Below are 22,185 nucleotides of genomic sequence, written 5' to 3'. Positions count from 1 at the left end.
AGGAGTTGAACCTGCCATCCTTCGGTGCTCGGGCCAGTGCTCTAACCCCTAATGCGTGCTGGCCAAGGTGAGACTTTTTATTTTAGGCAAAGGAAATCAGAAAGCTTTTTGAGTTGGATAAAGTTGAAGTATTAGAAGTAGAAAAGGGAAGGAAAAGTGTTGAGGATGTAAGACATTTTACCTTGCTTCCTGCTTCACTAAGATTATGAGATCTGAAAATGAATGATTCAAAGCATGAAAGTTGTCTTAGGAATGCAGAAAACATTTAGAAAGGCGACTAGTGAAAGTTTGGTAGGAAGTTACTAAAGGAAAATAGGATTCTTACATACCCATGTAGGTCCCAGTAAAGAAATGATGGTGGCTATTTGGGTTATATGGGTTTTAGGAAGTCAGAAGGTAACTTCTTTGGAATGGAAGATATTGAGGGCATATATGCTATAACTAGGAGCAAGTATGTGTGGATCCAATGTATTTCTTTAGTAGATTGAAAGTATTGCAGATCAAAGTATACCTTTTAGATATCGCATTAATATATTGCTAAATAGATATTGGTGACAGTATAGTAGAAAGTATTTAAGTATCAGAAGGGTAGTTAGGATGAACTCTGTGATTTCCTTTCAATACGTGTAGGTTTACATACAGTTCTTTAAAAATCCTTAATTATAAATAATCAGTACTGCTAACTTACACACACACACACACACACACACACACTTTTTTTTTCTTGTACTATGAAGGAAGGCTTAAATGACCAGAAAGTTCCTTTGGATTTTGTAGTTCAGTAGAAATGTTAATGTTTAACTTGACAGTCATAAGACATTTAGCTATCACCTAATGCCATAGATTTGGCACACAGTTTTCCAAGCATAGTGCCATAGAGAAAGGTGCCCAATAAATATTACATTATGTAGCATTTAGCATTCTACCCTTAACTAATAGGGATCTATTTTCTGATTTTTATAATTGGCCCATATTGTAAGGGGTTATCCTATATAATAAAAGGCTATGCAAATAGACTGAAAGGTGGAACACTGGGGGCGTGTGCAGAACGTGGCAGGCTTTGGCCACAACAGGATGGTGGGGTAGGTGAGCAGGGGTGCCAGACCAAGGTGAGGTGCTGGTTGCTGTCACTGGGGTGAGCCTCTGGTGGTTACTGAAAATTCTTTGCCCCCATGCGCTGCGGTCCTGTCTGGCACTTGTACCTGCTGCCGGTGCTGGCCCCGCTCGCACCCGCAACTGGCGCCAGAGCTGCTGCTCGCACCCGCTGCCAGTGCCTAGCGCCTGTCCCAATCACTCGGCACCATCAGTGGGTGTGAGCAGCAGCTGCCGGCTCCAATAGCCCCTGAGGGCTTCTCCACCTCTCCCTGCTCCTGAGGGGGTGATTAGGGCAGCAGCCCCCGCTCACACCCACTGCTGGCGCCAACCCCAATCACTCGTGCGGTCAGCAGGTGTGAGCAGGGCCTGCACTGTCAGCGTGTGGGAGCATCAGTAGTGGGAGCAGGGCTGCTGGCAGAGAGGGGACTGGGAACTGCAGTGGGAGGGGTTAGGCAGGGGCGTAGAGGATGGGCTGAGACCCACCCCTGTGCCTACCACAGCCTCTCAGCCCACAGTTCCTTTTAAGGTGCACAGATTTGTGCACTGGGTCCCTAGTTTTGTGCACTGGGTCCCTACCCATGTAGGGACTGATAAATCAGTGTGATGTTTGAAAGCCTGAAATGAGGTAAAAGTGAATCTGTGAGGTCCCTGGCCAGTGTGGCTCGGTTGCGCATTGCCCCATGCACTGAAAGGTTGTAGGTTCGGTTCCCAGTGGGGATACATGCCTGATACTAATTTGCTAATAGCAGCAGTAAATACACTGATTAAGCAGAAAGGACTCTTAGTCACTTTTTAAAAAAGCTCTCTGCCCATTTGTTTTTGACTAAGAACGTTGGATTTTAGCTTAGAAGAGAAGTTCAGGTTTGTTGTACTTAAAGATGAAATTAGTGGTCATCATAACTCCATTTGGCAGACATAGTCCATAAATTGGCTTACTTAGCACTTTTCTGAGCATTTTAATTTTTTGAAATTAATTTCTTAAAAGAGGGAGTGTTTGCTTTTAAATGGTATGTGGTCTTGGCTCTGGGTGACGTATTTTAAACCTTTAGTAATTTATTGTGAGAGAAGATCATGTGGATTAGTGCATCATAACTGGTCTTATTTTTGCTGCCTCACTTGTGTTCTTGACCTCAGCCTGTGCTGTACAACCACTTGTTAATTTAAATTTTAATGAATTAAGATTAAGTAAAATTAATTTCTTTGTCACACTAGCCACATTTTAAGTGCTCCATAGTCACATGTGGCTGGTGGCTACTGCATTGCATGGTGGAGAGAAAACTTCCGTCATCACAGAAAGTCTGTTGGGTAATGGTGCTCTAGATCTTTACTGTTGATACCAGGAAAGTCTGAAGCTTGGAACAGATCCTTTAAAAAAACCCAGATATAACATTTGTACTACTTCAGTCCTAATAGTAGCTTCAGCTTTCTCAAAGTACGATTTAGGATAGACTTTATGTTTAGTTTTGATATTAGGTCATTCTAATATTAATATAAGAGAATAAAATAATTGTATTAAGAACTCTCTCTGCCCGACTATTTATATAACAGTTTTATTATAGCATAATTGCTCTGCAATAAATTGCACATATGTAAAGTATAAAATTAAGTAAGTTTTGACATGTATACATCTCTGGAACCATCATCATAGGCAATATAATGTAGCTGTCACCCACAAAAGTTTTCTCGTGCCCCTTTATAATCCCTGCTTCCCATTCTTTTTTACTTTCTCCTCCCACCTCCAGACAACTACTGATCTGCTTTCTGTTAAAACAATTTGAATTTTCTAACATTTTATATAAATGGAGTTATGTAATATACACTCTTTGTCTGACTTCTTTCACCATACATTATTTTGAGATTCACCTGTATTAGTTGTACAAATAGTTCATTACTTTTTATTGTATGAATATATCACAATTTATTAATCCATTAGTTTGTTGATATTTGGGTTGATTCCAGTTTGGGTTATTACAAATAAACTGCTATGAACATTTATGTACAGGTCTTGGTATTGACATATGCTTTTATTTCTATTGAGTAAATACCAAAGTGTGATATGGCTGGATCACACTGTAGGTTGTATGTTTAATTTTTTTAAAAAATTAAATATCTTTATTGATTTCCGAGAAGAAGGGAGAGGGAGAGAGAGATAGAAATATCAATAGTGAGAGAGAATCATTGATTAGCTGCCTCCTGCACGCCCACACTGGGGATCGAGCCCACTACCTGGGCATGTTCCCTGACTGGGAATAGAACCATGACTTCCTTGTTTATAGGCCGACGCTCAACCACTGAGCCATGCCAGCTGGGTGAACCAGCAACCTTTTGATGCACGGGATGACGCCCAACCAACTGAGCCACACTGGTCATGGCTTTATCTTTAATCTTTTAAGAAACTGCCAAACTGTTTTCCAAGATAGCTGTACATTTTACACGCCCCCCCCCCCCCCTTCAACCCCTCGAGTAGAGTATGAACATTCTGCTGACTCCATATCTTTGCCAGTTCTTGGTAGGGTCAAACTGTTTAATTTTATCTGACAGACTATTTTAATAAGAAAAGATTGTCCTGGTAGAATTGATTTCCTCTCTTATAACTTTTTATATCTAAAATGCTACAAAGTGCCTGCTGGTGTGACTCAGTGGTTGAGCGTTGACCTTTGAACCAGGAGGTCATAGTTTGATTCCCGGTCAGGGCACATGCCCAGGGCACATGCCCAGTGTGGGGCATGTAGGAAGTAGCTGATCAATGATTCTCTCATCATTGATGTTTCTATCTCTCTCTTTCTCCCCCTTCCTCTCTGAAATCAATAAACATATATTTAAAAAATATAAATAAGATGCTGTGAAAATATTTTAAGATTGCTTCTATTTATTTACTATTTTTTTGATAGTATTTATTCACTGATGCTGATTTGAAATTCGGTTTGTAAGAACAAATACATTTCCTTCCATTTACTTACATCTTTTTTTTTTTTTTGGTCCTAGCGGCCCCTTTGTTACTTTATGCAAACAGACGGGACTTACGATTGGTTGATGCTACAAATGGCAAAGAGAATGCTACAATTGTAGTTGGAGGCTTGGAAGATGCAGCTGCGGTGGACTTTGTGTTTGATCATGGCTTGATATATTGGAGTGATGTCAGCGAAGAAGCCATTAAACGAACAGAGTTTAACAAAACTGAGAGTGTACAGAATGTTGTTGTTTCTGGATTATTATCTCCTGATGGGCTGGCATGCGATTGGCTTGGAGAAAAATTATACTGGACAGATTCTGAAACTAATCGGATTGAAGTTTCTAATCTAGATGGATCTTTACGAAAAGTTTTATTTTGGCAAGAGTTGGATCAACCTAGAGCTATTGCCTTAGATCCTTCAAGCGGGTAAGTTTTGTGTAATGTACAAAGGATATTGCATCTCCTCCTGATTTCTCTCCACTAGCATAGACCCCTCTCACCCCCAAGAGAACATAGAGCAAAACCAAATGTTAAATTTTTGGGGCTTCTTTGTCAAGTACACTTGAATGTGGGAATTTATGTTGGGTTTTTATAGTAAGGTGTTTCTGTAAGTTTTGTGTTTCTCATATTGCAAATTTATAGTTCTTGGTTTTTCTTTTCCATTTATTTTTTTGTAATTATGAGAGGATAATTAGAAGGCAGAGAAGAAGGAATGAAGACTTAACAAAAGTGATAGCTCAAGATGATAGAAACATCTGCATCTTGTAATTTTTTATATACATAGTTATTTTGTAATACTAGTATCTTTTATATAAAACTCTAAAGTATTATTTAATGTCAGTATTGAATGAAAAATAAAAATTAAGTTGTTAAATAATTCATTTTCAGTTAGCTAAACATATATTTGCTATAAAGGTTTATTTTAAAATGAAAAGGGAAACTTAAAGCTGTGGGTAAATCCCATTAGAAAATGTAAACTGTGTCCCCACATGCTTCTTTGTTACTGTGCTTCAGTCCTGCCATATACCATTCCTTGCTATTTCTCTGTTGAATACATTGTCATACCAGGGTTTGTCATGGCTAAGTATATATAACTATCTCAACATGAACCTGAAGTGAGTTACTAATAATTGATTAAAATTTAAAGATAACCTGTAAATAACTATTTTAATATTTTGATTTCTTTTATTTTCAAGTATGTTAAAATGTTTTAAAACTTATTTATAAAAAGGAGGATATTAATATTATGTAATAAAACGAAACTTAGGGAAGAAAGAAAGGTTTATTTTGCTCCTTTGTCTTGATATCAGGTCTTATTTGGTGACAAAGGTTAAAGAAGGTGCCTTGGAACATCAGCTACCTTCATGTTGTAGGAAAATGAAAAGATTTGACTATAAAAGAAAACAGGGCAATAGTGTAGTGACATTTTAGGATAAAGGATTCTGGAAAACACATATATTTATATATGCTTTATATCCTATATAATAAAAGAGAAAAATGGTAATTGGCGTACGATGATACCCTTTTCATTGGCTAATCAGGGCTATATGCAAATTAACTGCCAACTAAGATTGGCAGTTAACTGCCAACAAGATGGCGGCTAATTTGCATATGTAGGCACAATGCAGGGAGGCGAAAGGGAAAGCAGGAAGAAGCCCCCTGCCACTGACAGTGATCGGAAACCCAGGGGGGAGCTAAGAGCTGGGGGGCAGGGCAAAGACGGCCCTGGGGCCGCCTTTGCCCTGCCCCCCAGCCATGATCGGAGAATCAGGTGCCTTTTCCGCCCTGGCCAGTGATAGCAGGAAGTAGGGGTGGAGCCAGCGATGGGAGCTGGGCACGGTCGAAGCTGGCAGTCCCAGGAGTTAGGGGTCCCTTGCCTGGGCCTAAAGCGAAGCCCATGATCGCGGGGCCGCTGCACCTGCGGGTCCCCGCTGCCCGGGCCCGACGCCTCAGCCAGAGGCTTCCTGCAGGGGCAAGGGCGGAGCCTGCAACCAAGGGGAGCTGGGGGTCCCCTGCCCAGGCCTGACACCTCTGCTGGAGGCCTCAGGCCTGGTCAAGGGGCCGATCCGGTGATTGGTGATCGGAGGGCGATGAGGGTCAACTCCTCTGGCCGAGGCATCAGGCCTGGGTGGGGGGCTGTGCCGGGGATTGGGGGGATATGACGTTCCCCTTGCCCAGGCCTGAAGCCTGGGTCAGAGGCGTCAGGCTTGGGCGGGGGGTGGAGCAAGCGATCAGAGGGAGATGGGGGTCCCCTGCCCAGGCATGATTCCTGGGCCAGAGGCCTCAGGCCTGGGCGGGGGTCAGAGCCAGTGATCGGGGGGAGATGGGGGTCCCCTGTCCAAGCCTGACACCTCTGGCGGAGGCGTCAGGCCTGGGCAAGGGGCCGATCCTGCGATTGGAGGGTGATGGGGGTCAATGCCTGAGGGCTCCCAATATGTGAGAGGGGGCAGGCTGGGCTGAGGGACACTCCCCCCCCCACACACACACCCAGTGCACGAATTTCGTGCACCGGGCCCCTAGTATACTTTATATAACAAAAATTCTATATTTTTTAAAGGGCTGTTAAATTACATGCTAAAGTCAGATGGTCACTTAATAAGGCATCAGAAACTATTTTTGTGACTCTTGTGGTAGGAAAAGAGTTGAGTATCTATCTCATGGAGAAGGTTGCAGCTGTTGGATGTGCAGTGAATTGTACTCATTTGACAAATTTGGTTGTTGAGAATTTGCGAGATGTTTTTGAGAAATGGAATCTGTGTTTTGCCAACAAGGTTTGTCTCAGGTAGTGTTGAAATGTTTTTGAGGTTACTGCTTTGTAGAATACACGGGTTTTTTTTGGTGGTCATTGGGGGGTAATATTTTGATGAAAAGGTAAATATTTCTTTTTCTTTTTGACAAACTCAATCTTATAACTGTGAGAGTGATGTTGGAAATTCACCCAAATATATATTAAATGTTTAGTATGTTTAGAGCTCTGCTTTTTTGTACTCCTGTTGGAGAGAGAGGGATAATACCTTTAAGGATTTACTATCTAAGGACAGAAAACTTGGGAGAGAAAGAACTTTCCCTTCTTCAAAATATGTTTCCCTGCATTATGTAGTATGTATATGTAGAAGGGAAGAGTTTTAAAGGAATTAGAGGAACCACAGAACTCTTGAGGAAGATGGCTGGATAAAATATCTTGATTACCACAACTCTGGAGCAGCATTTGATAATTTCTATATGTGATAATGATTATGTGATAGTACATATTCACGGTGCTGAATTTATAGACAACTTTTGACTATTCAGGTTCTAATAATTTAATTAGTAAATTAATCATTATCATTTTATTCCCTAATGAGCTCTACTTCTGGCTGGCAGGTCTTATAAATGTTTTAGCTGATGTCTCAGGTGGCAGCTGATCAATGATTCTCTCTCATTGATATTTCTATCTTTGTCTCTACCTCTCTGTTCCTCTGTGAAATCAATAAAAAATATGTTAAAAATTATATTTCAAACTCATGCATTTTAAAATATATTTTATCAAGCAGTCTTTCATGTTGATTTAAATTTGTGTTAAGGATTGTGGTTTTAATGGAAAAGTAATTTTAGATTGAGTACATCACTTATTAAACAGAAGAAATGATTTCCAGATTTATTTTTTTGGAAACATCAAGTTTTCTTTCCAGAGAAAGTACATGAAAACAGTGCTGAGGAAAAATGTAGGCTTTATTAGAGTTCCAGGATCTGGGTTATGAGGTTCAGAAGAGCTGACTGAGCTTTCTCACATCAGCTTATGTAAAAGGAAGGCTATTGAATGACTAGTATTGTTTGAGCCCTGGGAACTAGTGCAGACATCTGTGTGCTTTCTGATGTATGGAGTTCTTTGTATAATCAGCCCATTTAGCCTAGACTGAAAGATGATTTTTATTTCTCTCCCTAAATTTGGGCTCTATTAGTCTGAGATTTTTTTTCCTCTTTTGACTGGCAGTGTACAATTCAGAATAAGGAACAGGAAAATGTGTATAGAAATTGGTACAGAAATTAACAACCGTAGTTATAGAAAGCTGTATCCTTACTTTATTCCTGACATTATGGCTGCTCCTAATGATAGAGTTCCTTAATCTGTTCCACAATGACTGTACTAATCTTTGTGATGTTGAGGAACTGCTGTTTCATGTACAAATAAAGCAGTCCCAAGGGTTTTTTTGTTTTGTAAGGATCTATTCATATTCCAGATCATTTTGGATATTTTTTAAAGAGTTAAATTTTAGTGATTCAGTCAGAAGTAAATTCCTACTGAACAGCTTTGACTAATATACAGTTGACCCTTGCACAATGCAGGGGATTAGGCCCAACTCCCACCCTCATGCAGTCAAATACGCACATATAACTTTGGACTCCCCAAAAACCTAACTACTGATAGGCCTTTGTTGGTGGGAAGCCTTACTGATAACATTAACAGTCAATTAACACATTTTATATTTCTGTATTACACTAAAGTAAGCCAGAGAAAAGAAAATGTTATTAATAAAATCATAAGTAAAATATATTTACAGTATTTATTGAGAAAAATCCTTATGTAAGTGGACCCATACAGTTCAGACTCATATTATTCAAGGGTCAATTGTATATTTTAAAAATACATTTTTAGCCCTAGCTAGTTTGGTTCAATGGATAGAGCGTTGGCCTGTGGACTGGGTCCCAAGTTCGATTCCGGTCAAGGGCACATGCCTGGGTTGTGGGCTTGATCCCCAGTAGGGGGCGTGCAGGAGGCAACCAATTAATGATTCTCTCTCATCATTGATGTTTCTATCTCCCCCTCTCCCTTCCTCTCTGAAATCAGTAAAAATATATTAAAAAATGCATTTTTATTGTTGCTAAGAATAATATTAAGAACACTAGAAGTTCTACTTTAAAAATCCTTGTAGACCTAACTTAAAGGAAAATTAATGGTTTATAATTTCCATCAATTGTATGCATATAATTGTCATATCTTGATTATTTTCTACTCTAGTATATCCCAGATGACTAAAATAGTTCCTGCCACATAGTAGGTATTCAATAAATATTTTTTTGAGGGTTTGGACTTTACATTTTCTTTTATAATACTACTAGGGGCCCGGTGCACGAAATTCGTGCACTGGGTGTGTGTGGGGGGTGGGGGGGGAGTGTCCCTCAGACCAGCCTGCCCCCTCTCACATACTGGGAGCCCTCAGGCGTTGACCCCCATCACCCTCCAATCGCAGGATCGGCCCCTTGCCCAGGCCTGACGCTTCTGACAGAGGCATAGACCCCCATCACCCTCCAATCGCCTGATCGGCCCCTTGCCCAGGCCTGATGCCTCCGCCAGAGGTGTCAGGCTTGGACAGGGGACCCCCATCTCCCCCTGATCACTGGCTCTGGCCCCCGCCCAGGCCTGAGGCCTCTGGCCCAGGAATCATGCCTGGGCAGGGGACCCCCATCTCCCTCTGATCGCTGGCTCCACCCCCCTCCCAAGCCTGACGCCTCTGACCCAGGCTTCAGGCCTGGGCAAGGAGACCATCATATCCCCCCAATCCCCGGTTCCGCCCCCCACCCAGGCCTGATGCCTCGGCCAGAGGAGTTGACCCTCATCGCCCTCCGATCACCAATCACCGGATCGGCCCCTTGACCAGGCCTGAGGCCTCTGGCAGAGGTGTCAGGCCTGGGCAGGGGACCCCCAGCTCCCCGTGGTTGCAGGCTCCGCCCCTTCCCAGGCCTAACGCCTCTGGCTGAGGCGTCTGGCTTGGACAGCGGGGACCCGCAGCTGCAGCAGCCCCGCGATCGTGGGCTCCGCTTTAGGCCCAGGCAAGGGACCCCTAGCTCCCGGGACTGCCAGCTTCGACCGTGTCCAGCTCCCATCGCTGGCTTCACCCCTACTTCCTGCTATCACTGGCCAGGGCGGCAAAGGCGCCTGATTCTCCGATCATGGCTGGGGGGCAGGGCAAAGGCGGCCCCAGGGCCGCCTTTGCCCTGCCCCCCAGCTCTTAGCTCCCCCCTGGGTTTCTGATCACTGTCAGTGGCAGGGGGCTTCTTCCTGCTTTCCCTTTCACCTCCCTGCATTGTGCCTACATATGCAAATTAACCGCCATCTTGTTGGCAGTTAACTGCCAATGTTAGTTGGCAGTTAATTTGCATATAGCCCTAATTAGCCAATGAAAAGGGTATCGTCGTACGCCAATTACCATTTTTCTCTTTTATTAGATAGGATTAGTTTTAATTGTTAGGGGAGAAAGCATTTTCTAAGCAAATGTAAATGTTAGCACAAGTACTTACGATTTCTGAATCAGTATGGCTTTGATTACAGTCGTTTATTTAAAAACAAAAGTTTTACTTTTTTCAACAAGTTATTAAGATCACATTTTGTAAAAATATACTCACTGACGCTTGTTTTATGTCACATACAGTTCTGTTTTCAAAGATGTGCTGGTAATTGGGGAACCCTATTTCCTAACCATAAAATCTAGAACTGGTTCGGAATATTACAGATCTTCTAGCTAAATGCCTTCACTTTTTGGCTGAAGAAACCAAGGCCTTTGGCCAAAATTAGATAAGAGAAAGCTAGATTCTTAATTGAGATTTTCTGATTCCATGTGTGGTGCTGCTTTCTTCTTCATGAAAAATGTATCTTGCTGAAGCTATGTTTTTTTGTTGTCATTGTTTTTGCAAATGAATTATTTTAAAGATGCAACATTGTAGCTTATTTAAAGGGGGATTTTATAAATTCTGTGTTTTTAGATTTATTCACTGTACCAATTTCTTACTTTGCCATTACTTTTTGCACTTAATCCATTTGGGTTCAGCTTCCTTCTGCTTGAAATATATATATATATATATTTTAAATATATTTTATTGAGTTTTTACAGAGAGGAAAGGAGAGAGACAGAGAGCCAGAAACATCGATGAGAGAGAAACATCGACCAGCTGCCTCCTGCACACTCCCCACTGGGGATGTGCCCGCAACCAAGGCACATGCCCTTGACAGGAATCGAACCCGGGACCCTTCAGTCCGCAGGCCAATGCTCTATCCACCGAGCCAAACCGGTTCCGGCTTGAAGTATATTTTTTAATATTTCAGCAAATAATGGTAAACCCATGGTCTTAATCTGAAAATGCATATATTTTGCCTTCATTCTTGAAATGATAATTGATTATAGAATTATAAGTGACATTTTTCTAAGTTCTTTGAAGGTATTATTACTTTAATTGTTGTTTTAATAAGCCTACTATTTTCTAATTATTGTTGCTTTGTAAGGTGCCCCCCCCTCCCCCTGCTTCTTTAAAAGCAGCCCTTAACTTTTTGTATTTTTCAGCTTTGCCTACCCTGTGTCTAGATGTGGCTATATTTTTTTTATCTTGCGTATAACCCATGTTTCTAGAAGTCTAATAATTATTGTTACTTAATTCTAGAAAATTATTATCCATTATTTCTTACTTTTCCTTCATTTTTGGGGTCTCCTTTGGAATGCTTGTTTGATGTATGATGGATTGTCTGATTTTCTGCTCCATACCTCTTAATTTTGCTTTTATATTTATGTATCTATCTGAATTACTTTCTGATTAATTTTTGTATCTGCCTTTCATATAACAAATTCTTTCTTAGCTGTGCCTAATAATGAATCCATTGAGTTTTTAATATCATTGACTGTATTTTGCTTTTCTAGAAGTTCTTTATGCTCCTCACTTAAAAGACTTATGAGAAAATGTCAACCTAAATAAAAGTAGAGAATAGTGTATCAATAATTTTAAACTTACAAAAGAGTTTCAAAAATAGTAGAGTTTATAACCTTCACCCAGTTTCCCATAATATTATCATTTTATTTTATTTTTAAAATATATTTTATTGATTTTTTACAGAGAGGAAGGGAGAGAGATAGAGAGTCAGAAACATCGATGAGAGAGAAACATCGATCAGCTGCCTCCTGCACATCTCCTACTGGGGATATGCCCGCAACCCAGGTACATGCCCTTGACCGGAATCGAACCCGGGACCTTTCAGTCCGCAGGCTGACGCTCTATCCACTGAGTCAAACCGGTTTCGGCATAATATTATCATTTTATATAACCATAGAACAGTTACCTAGACCAGGAAATTAATGCTGATGAATACTGTTAATTAATCTGTAGACCATATTTGAATTTTTCAAGTTTCTCTCTAGTGTCCTTTTTCTGGTCCAGAATCCCTTGTTGCATTTTGTTGTTATCTCCTTAGTCTTTTCTAACCTGGGATATTTTAGCAGTCTTTGTCTTCATAACTTTGACCTTTGGAAGATTACTGGCCATTCATTTTGTAGAATTGGATTTGTCTGATGTTTTTGCATGATTAGATTAAGGTTATTTTTACAAGAATAGCACAGAAAGGATGCTTTGCTCTTCTCAGGGCATATCTGCAGGTACATGATGTGGATACTGGTGATGTTACATTTGATCACTTGCTTATGGTGGTGTTTGCCAGGTTTTTGTTTAAAAACTGCATTTACTATTTTTCCCCCTTGTAATAAGTATTCAAAGCTATGCAATTAATCTGTTTCTTATGCTTTATCCACTAGTATTAGCATTCTTTGATTTTTTTTGCCTCCAACAATTGTTACTGTGGTGTTGGCCAAATGGTTATTTTTTTCTAGTTCCATTCTTTCCTCTTGTATGCATTATTAATTAGAATTCTGCCTTAAGGAAGAGCTGTCCTGTCTCTCTCACAGTTAATTATATTAGTATGTACTCATGGACATTTACTTTGTTCTATAGGTTATAATCTATTACTGTTACTTACATTAGTGTGGACTCATGGGCATTTATTTTATTCTGTCTACTAGAGGCCCGGTGCACAAAAATTTGTTCACTCGGGGGGAAAGGGGGGTGTCCCTCAGCCCGGCCTGTGCCCTCTCGCAGTCTGGGACCCCTCGGGAGATAACGCCCTGCTGGCTTAGGCCTGCTCCCGGGTGGCAGAGGGCAGGCCCAATCCCTAGGTGCAGCCCCTGGTTGGGCTCAGAGCAGGGCCGATTGGGGAGTTGGGGCGCCACCCCTTGTCATGCACAGAACCGGACGGATTGGGAGGTTGCAATGCCACCCTCAGTCATGCTCAGGGTAGGGCCGATTGGGGGGTTGGGGCACCGCCCCCTGTCACACTCAAGACAGGGTCGATGGGGAGGTTGCGGCGCCACCCCCTGTCACGCACAGAGCAGGGCCAATCGGGGTTGGGGCCCTGCCCCCTGTCACGCACAGAGCAGGGCCCATCGGGGGTTGGGGCTCCGTACCCTGTCACGCACAGAGCAGGGTCGATCAGGGGGTTGGGGAGCTCCCCCCTGTCACGCACAGAGCAGGGCCCATCAGGGGGTTGAGGAGCTCCCCTCTGTCATTCACAGAGTAGGGCCGATAGGGGAGTTGGGGCACCACCCCCTGTCACACACAGAGCAGGGCGGATCAGGGGGTTGGGGCGCCGCCCTCTATCACCCACAGAGCAGGGCCGATCAGGGGGTTGGGGCGCCACCACTCTCACACTCAGGACAGGGCCGATGGGGAGGTTATGGCTCTACCCTAGCCGTGGGCAAACTACGGCCCGTTTGAAATGAATAAAACTATTGAAAAAAAAGACCGTACCCTTTTATGTAATGATGTTTACTTTGAATTATATTAGTTCACACAAACACTCCATCCATGCTTTTGTTCCGGCCCTCCGGTCCAGTTTAAGAACCCATTGTGGCCCTCGAGTCAAAAAGTTTGCCCACCCCTGGGTTAGGGGCTATCTGACAGGCAGGCAGATGTGTGGTTAGGGGCGATCAGGCAGGCAGAGGCGGTTATGGTCAATCAGGCAGGCATGCGAGTGGTTAGGGGTGATCAGGCAGGCAGGCAGAGGGGTTAAGGGTGACCAGGCAGGCAGATGAGTGGTTAGGGGCGATCAGGCACACATGCAGGCAAGTGGTTAGGAGCCAGTGGTCCCAGATTGCGAGAGGGATGTCCGACAGCCGGTTTAGGCCCTATCCCCTAAGGGGTCCTGGATTGTGACAGGGTGCAGGCCCGCCCCCCCCCCCCACCCCGCACGAATTTCGTGCACCGGGCCTCTAGTAGGTTATAATCCATTACTGTTTCTTGCTCATATTGTCCCAGATATTGGCCATGAGGAGTGCCTTCAAATTTGGTCCTGTGTCCCTCATCATGTTTTAAGCACCCTTTTACTGTCTGGTAGCACAAGATGGTCCAGACTTGTCCTTTTATTGCCTCACTCTTGGAATCAAATGGTATTTGGAAACTAAGATCTGGAAGCTAGGTGTGTTCATTGCTGAGTTTTCTTTGCTTTTAAGCCCTCTCAGTGGGTAGAGTTAGGAAGTGCACATGTATACACATATATGTATTTTGTCGATATCTACATATAAAAAAATGAGTTTAGCTGAAACTGGTTTGGCTCAGTGGATAGAGCGTCAGCCTGCGGACTGAAAGGTCCCAGGTTCGATTCCGGTCAAGGGCATGTACCTTGGTTGCAGGCACATACCCAGTGGGAGGTGTGCAGGAGGCAGCTGATTGATGTTTCTCTCTCATTGATGTTTCTAACTCTCTATCTCTCTCTCTTCCTCTCTGTAAAAAATCAATAAAATATATATATAAAAAATAAAAAATAAAAAAATGAGTTTATGTTAATATCTCTAATTCCAATCCATGACCAGCAATTTACATTATTATAGTCTTTTCTCTTTCTTTTTCTGTTATTCCATTCTATGATAGTGAGAAACTAGTTCTTATTACCACAATATAATTTCTTTCTTTTTTTAGTCCTTACCCGATATGTTTATTGACTTGAGAGAGAGAAAGGGAGGGAGGCAGGCAGGAAGAGATAGGTCGTGGTGGTGGTGGTGGTGGAGGGGGGAGATGTGAGAGAGAAACATCAATCGGCTGCCTTCTGTACGTGCCCTGACTGGGGATTGAACCCACAATCTTTTGGTTTATGGGATGATACTCCAACTAACTGAGCCACCCCGCCAGGGCCACAGTATATTTTCTTATTTGCTCAATCCTGGGGATTTCAGAATTGCTAACCTATATTCTTGTGAGAAATAATTTCACTGTTTAGAATTCAATAGTATGAAAATACTGCCAATAGAGTCAAAGTACTGTCTTTCAAATTTATTTAGGTAATTTCTTTTCTTTCCCACTCATTGTAGTGTGGCTGTTATTCTTTTATAATGCATTTATTAATGTATTCCATTTTGAATATCCCCCTGTATCCTGGTTGATGTCTTCTTAAACTTTTCTTTTAAATATATTTTTATTTTTTTCAGAGAGGAAGAGAGAGGGAGAAAGAAATAGAAACATCAGTGATGAGAGAGAATCCTCCTGTAAGCCCCACACTAGGGATTGAGCCCGTAACCCAGGCATGTGCCCTGACTAGGAATTGAACCGTGACCTCCTGGTTCATAGACGACACTCAACCAATGAGCCATGCTGGCTAGGCTTGATTTTTTATTTATTTTTTATTTTTTTATTGCAGCGAGAAGAACGGAGGGGAGGAAGAGAGAGAAACATCAATGTGATGGGAGAGAAACATTGTTTGGTTGCCTCCCATATGCTCCCCAACTTGGGACTGACTGAACCCTCTACCTGGGCATGTGCCCTGACGGAATAGAACTGGCTACCTTTTGGTGCATGGGATGATGCCACAACGGGCAAACCTGTATTTCATCTTTTCTGTGTTTTAATCATGTTAAGTATTTACACTCTCTATCAGATTGTTCAGTTTTCTGAAGTTCTTAGAAATCCACCCCTGTTCTTTCTTATATTTGCTGATTCTTGCTTAACGCAAACTGTTTCCTTAGGTGTTTTCTAGTTTTGGATTATGAGCTGATCATCTGAGGGGTTGTCTGTAAGAATCCTGAGTGGCTTGATGGGGAGCATATTTCTCCAGAGAGATTTGGGTTTGCTTTTGCCATCCACCCTAGAGGTGTTTCCAGGGACCACATTATTATTATTATTATTATTATTACTACTACTACTACTACTATTACTACTACTACTACTAGAGGCCCATTGCACGAAGATTCACGCAATAGGCCTTCCTTCCCCTGGCTACCGGAACCAGTTTTCCTTTTGCACCCGGGACCCAGGCCTTTGATCCGACCGCAGCAGCGAGGCTAGCCTTCTCTGCTCCTGCCACAGCGAGGCTTGGCTTCTCCGCTCCAGCCACAGCGAGGCTTGGCTTCTTCGCTCCAGCTGCAGCAGAGAAGCCAAGCCTCTTCAGTCTTCAGTCGTCTTCAGTCTTCGCTCTGCGCCTGTATATACAAATTAACCGCTATCTTTGTTGGGTTAATTTGCATACTAATCCTGATTGGCTGGTGGGTGTAGAGGAGTGACGCCAATTTGCCTGTTTCTCTTTTATTAGTGTAGATTATTTTAATTGAAGTGTAATTTTTATATAGTAAAATGTACAGATTTTCAGTGTGCAGTTTTGACAAATGTGTACACCTTATCCTCTTCAAGCAGAGATTAATTTTTAAAAAATATATTTTATTGATTTTTTTACAGAGAGGATGGGAGAGGGATAGAGTTAGAAACATTGATGAGAGAGAAACATCGATCAGCTGCCTCCTGCACACCCCCTACTGGGGATGTGCCTGCAACCAAGGTACATGCCCTTGACTGGAATAGAACCTGGGACCCTTCAGTCCGCAGGCCAATGCTCTATCCACTGAGCCAAACCAGTCAGGGCAAGCACAGATTAATTTCTATATTTATTTTGGAGTTAAGAGTTCCTGTACTATGTGTGTGGGATAAATTTAAACTCTAAACTTATGTGGTTAAAAAGTCTTTGGTGATTTTTGCCATCTTTCAGAACTGGGACCAAGACAGAAAAGCTTCTTTGTCTCCCACTGCCAATGGCAGAGTTTTTATTTTTTTTTATTGTCTAAAGTTTTACATATGTCTCCCTTTTCACCAATTGACCCCCACCCCATCCCCCAGCCATTCTCACCCCGGGCAAACCCCCACCACCACCCCAGTGTCTGTGTCCATTGGTTATGCTAATATGCATGCATACAAGTCCTTTGGTTGCTCTCTAAGCAACCCCCCACCACCACCACCATTTGTCTCTGGATCTATTTTTCATCAAATTATGTTGATCATGATATCCCACATATGAGTGAGATCATGTGATATTTGTCTTTCTCCGACGGACTTATTTTGCTAGCATAATGCTCTCCAGTTCCATCTATGCTGTTGCAAATGGTAAGATCGCCTTCATTTTTACCACAGCTTAGTATTCCATTGTGTAGATGTACCACCGTTTTTTAATCCACTTATCTGCTGATGGGCACTTAGGTTGTTTCCAAATCTTAGCTATGTAAATTGTGCTGCTATGAACAAGGGGTGCATATATCCGTTCTGATTGGTGTTTCTGGTTTCTTGGGATATAGTCCTAGAAGTGGGATTACTGGGTCAAATGGGAGTTCCATTTTTAACTTTTTGAGGAAACTCCATACTGTCTTCTACAGTGGCTGCACCAGTCTGCATTCCCATTAGCAGTGCAGGAGGGTTCCTTTTTCTCCATATCCTCGGCCAATGGCAGGTTTTTCTACTTTCTTGTTCTGTGAAGTTGTACTTTGTGCAAGAATGTTATTTATAATGCTTGTTACTTATAGTCCTTGTTGTGTCAAGGCCTTATCTTCTTCTGCGCTTTGCCACTGAAATAGAAGTCCCTCAATTTCTGAGATGGGAAAATCCTACAGGGTTACTGTAGTATAAGCATGTGCTGCTTTTTTTTTTTTTTTTTCCTGATTTCATGGTTTATTTTTCTTTTTTCTTTTTTTTTTTTTTTTGGTTTTCTGCTTTCAATTTTATTTTATTTTATTTTTTTTTAAAATTAAATCTTTACTGTTCAGATTATTACATTTGTTCCTCTTTCCCCCCCCCCCCCATAACTCCCCTCCTCCCAGTTCCCGCCCCACCCTCCGCCCTCACTCCCCACCCACTGTCCTCATCCATAGGTGCACGATTTTTGTCCAGTCTCTTCCCACATCTCCCACACCCCTTTCCCCCCCAAGAATAGTCAGTCCATTCCCTTTCTATGTCCCTGATTCTATTATAATCACCAGTTCATTCTGTTCATCAGATTATTTATTCACTTGATTCTTAGATTCACTTGTTGATAGATGCATATTTGTTGTTCATAATTTGTATCTTTACCTTTTTCTTCCTCTTCCTCTTCTTAAAGGATACCTTTCAGCATTTCATATAATCCTGGTTTGGTGGTGATGAACTCCTTTAGCTTTTCCTTATCTGTGAAGCTCTTTATCTGACCTTCAATTCTGAATGATAGCTTTGCTGGATAAAGTAATCTTGTTTGTAGGTTCTTGGTATTCATCACTTTGAATATTTCTTGCCACTCCCTTCTGGCCTGCAAAGTTTCTGTTGAGAAATCAGCTGACAGTCATATGGGTATTCCCTTGTAGGTAACTGAGTTACTCTCTCTTGCTGTTTTTAAGATTCTCTCTTTATCTTTTGCTCTTGGCATTTTAATTATGATGTGTCTTGGTGTGGTCCTCTTTGGATTCCTTTTGTTTGGGGTTCTCCGAGCTTCTTGGACCTGTAAGTCCATTTCTTTCACCAGGTGGGGGAAGTTTTCTGTCATTATTTCTTCAAATAGGTTTTCAATATCTTGCTCTCTCTCATCTTCTGGCACCCCTATAATTCTGATGTTGGTACGCTTGAAGCTGTCCCAGAGGCTCCTTACACTATCCTCGCATTTTTGGATTCTTTTTTCATTTTGCTTTTCCGGTTGGATGTTTTTTGCTTCCTCGCATTTCAAATCATTGACTTGATTCTTGCGCTCCTCTGGTCTGCTGTCGGGCGTCTGTATAATATTCGTTATTTCAGTCTGTGTGTGCTTAATTTCTAGTTGGTTCCCCAATATAAGATCGAGGGTCTTATTAGTTTTCGTGTAGATCTCATTAAGTTTATCGGCAGCTTCTAAACAGTTCTTGAGAGACCTTAAAAGTGTGGTTCTGAACTCTATTTCTTCCATTGACAATTTTGTCCTGTTTCTTTGTCTCCGCATTTTGTTATGCTTCCTTGGTGCACCCCCTAGTGGTCTTTGTTCGCAGTCTTATAGATAAATCTTGATTGTTGTAGCTAATTCCAGGGAGGGTTTGACCTCCAGGCCAAGTGGCTATGAGATTCAGCTGTGTCAGCGGTGAGAGAACTTCTGTCCTCTAGGGAGGTGCTAATCTAGCCTTTGCCTGAGGCTATCCGGCAAATGCCTCTGTGCAGGGCTTGGGCGGGGCGGGTCGCACAGGATCAACAGGGTGGGCCGGAGAGAGCAGTTATGGCGGCTCTCAGTCCTGTCCCAAGGGGCTCTGCCTCTCTGAGTCCCAGCACCCGCTGCAAAGCTGGGAGAGAAAGCTGCACTCGCTCTGACCGAAGCCAGACAGTCCCGCTTCTCCCGTTTGAGTGTGGGTCCCTAAAGCCTCGCCCGGATCTGGTGCTCAGAGTCTGCGACTCCCTCCCGATTGAAAACAACAACCGCGCCCTCCGCCACCAGCCCGCTCCGCGCACTCCGCACCTCAGAATTTGACTTCAGCACTGCGCCTCCTCTGAGTGTCCGTATGCGTTTCTCTTTCCTCCTAGTTGTAGGACTTCCACTCAGCCAGCGTTCCTGTGGTTCTGGGTGATGTCCCTTCCGTTTTTTGGTTTCACTTTTGAAGTAGTTGTTCAAAGCAGCAAACTCCGGCGTTAACCTATGCCGCCATCTTGGTTCTCTCCATGTGCTGCTTTTTACTTCTTGAGAATCCCTCCACTTTCTTGATACCTTAGTTCTACATTTAAAGGAGTATTTATTTTTTGTGTATATGGATGTCTTAGTTCATTTGGGTTGCTATAACAAAATACCACAACCTGAGTAGCTTATAATAAGAGAAACTTATTGCTCACAGTTCTGTAGATAGGAAGTCTATAATCAGGTACCAGCATGGTCTCCTTCTGGGGAGGGACCTCACTGGTTCATAGCTAGTGTCTTCTTGCCGTGTTCTCACCTGATGAAAGGGCCTACAGGTCTCTCTGGAGCCTCTTTTTAAAAGCACTGATCCCATTCACGAGGCCCCTGCTCTCAGCTGAATACCTCCCAAAGGCCCCACTCCCGAATACTATCATTTTTAAGGCTTAGGATTTCAATATGAATTTGAGGAGACACATTCAGGTCATAACAATATATAAATCAAAAAGACTAACCAGTGGTACTAGGTGTTTTGTAAAAGGAGGGTTTTCTGATTATCTTGTTACCAAATTACCAGAAATACAAAATGTAACTTTTATGTTTTTAAATATTACCTTTTCTTATTGGGGACATATGTGCATAATAGTTGGATATTATTCATATGTGTGAATTTGTATATTAATGATTTCTTTAAAGGATTATTTAAATAGCTTCAAGGACTATGAAGTGATTTATGATCTAGTATAGTTCACTTAGCTTTTATGCCTCAATTCTAAATGTCCTAATTAGCCACCTGTGTGTCTAATTACATCTTGTAAAGGGTGAAAATTTATCCCTTCAGTTTAGATTTATTGAAACTGAATATTTCTGAATATTTTTGTTAGGGAAATTGGATTCAGATTGAGTGTACATATTAGATTAGGGGTTTGTGAGTATTTTGGAAAGTTTATTATTTTATTCTTACCTAATTGTAGAAATGCTTTGGATTGTAATAAATTTGCATAAAATGGCTATTATCTAATCATAAATTGAAATGTTTTTATTTTTCTGGCATAAGAAATTTTGACATCTTGAAAACTTAATGTTTCCTTTACATACTTTAATTCCTAGTTAAAATGAAGCCTATCTTCTACTCTTCACTTTATTTAAAAATTATTTTCCTGAAAGTATTGCAAATGGATATCAGACCAGATACATCAATAAAATTATATGTATGAAAATTAGTGAACAGCATATAATAATCTGGTACTGGTTTTCATGATTTTGATGAAGAGCAGATGTGCATATTATTTCAAAGTGGAGCTGTAGCCACACATATTTAATTTTTCAGTATCAAGTAAATATGTTTATCTTTTCTTAATGCAAAGTCAAAATAGAACCCATTAAAGCCAAATAGACTACATAATTGGAAAGTTAGTAGTAATTATTCCTGAAGAGAGATTTTTTTCTATATGAGTCTATAGCCTGGCTTTTGAGAAGCCATGGAAGTTATTTATCAGATACTTGCTTTTCCTAAAGAATACTAGAATTGGCTTTTAAATAGGATGCTGTTAAAAAAAAAAAAAAGGACAACCTTTGCAGAATATATTACACAGATAGTTGTAATATAGTAACTTTATTAAGTACTTTTAGGTAACCAAAATTTCTAAGTTAGGTTAACTGCCCAAACAAAAACAAAACAACGAAGCCAAACCAAACCTCCTTAATATGTGTGCTCCAGTTATTATTATTATTATTACTAGGGACCCAGGGCATGAAGATTCGTGAACTGGGAGAGGGAAGGTGGAGGGGCGGTCCCTCAGCCCGGCCTGCACCCTCTCCAATCTGGGAGCCCTCAGGGGAGTGCTGGGGTCCAACCCCAGCAGGTCCAGGGGTCCCCAAAGGTGTGGACGGAGTCGGCGAAGAAGGAATGACACGGAGACAGCGTTCAGTTGATCAGCAGCCTAGCCAGGATCTCTAGCCAAGTTCTGGTCAGGATCTCCAGCCAGGTTCTGTGTCCATGTTCTCTTGCTAGGTTCTATCCAGGTTCTGTAGCCAGGTTCTGTCTCTAGGTTCTTCAGCCATGTTCTCTCGCTAGGTTCTGTCACTAGGTTCTGTGGCCAGTTTCTGTCCAGGATCTTTTGCCATGTTCTCTCCAGCGAAGTTCTTCTGTCTCTAGGTTCTGTGTAGGTTCTGTGTCTAGGTTCTGTGTCCTGTTGTCTTGTTACATCTGTATTTAAACCAGTTGATTCCAATCCTATCAATCTCTATTCCAAAGGTTAGGGCATTTCTTATCTCCATTCCAGGGAGTAAAGATTATGTAGCTTAAGCATGATAGTTCCTGGTTAAAGTGATTAATTACTCGCCTGGCACTTAGTTAAGGGGTTTTATTCCCTCCCTAAATTCAGGGGAAAATCCCTACCTGGGGAAACAACCTTTCTCAGAGAGGTGACCTTGGTTAAAA

General features: G+C 41.9%; 1 protein-coding gene across 6 annotated transcripts in view; it reads left to right on the top strand.

The window, feature by feature from the left end:
- Nucleotides 1-22,185, top strand: part of LRP6 (LDL receptor related protein 6) — a 146,211-nt gene that overhangs the window by 17,881 nt on the left and 106,145 nt on the right. For all 6 annotated transcript variants that reach the window (XM_059682217.1, XM_059682219.1, XM_059682218.1 and 3 more), the window contains exon 2: nt 4,081-4,474. In XM_059682217.1, the coding sequence (XP_059538200.1) occupies nt 4,081-4,474 (394 nt within the window). The remainder of the gene's footprint in view (nt 1-4,080; nt 4,475-22,185) is intronic.

Source organism: Myotis daubentonii, chromosome 2 (genome assembly GCF_963259705.1).
Source record: "Myotis daubentonii chromosome 2, mMyoDau2.1, whole genome shotgun sequence".
Lineage (NCBI taxonomy): Eukaryota > Metazoa > Chordata > Mammalia > Chiroptera > Vespertilionidae > Myotis > Myotis daubentonii.
Note: the sequence above shows the minus strand (reverse complement) of the source record. Positions and strands in the feature narration are given on the sequence as shown.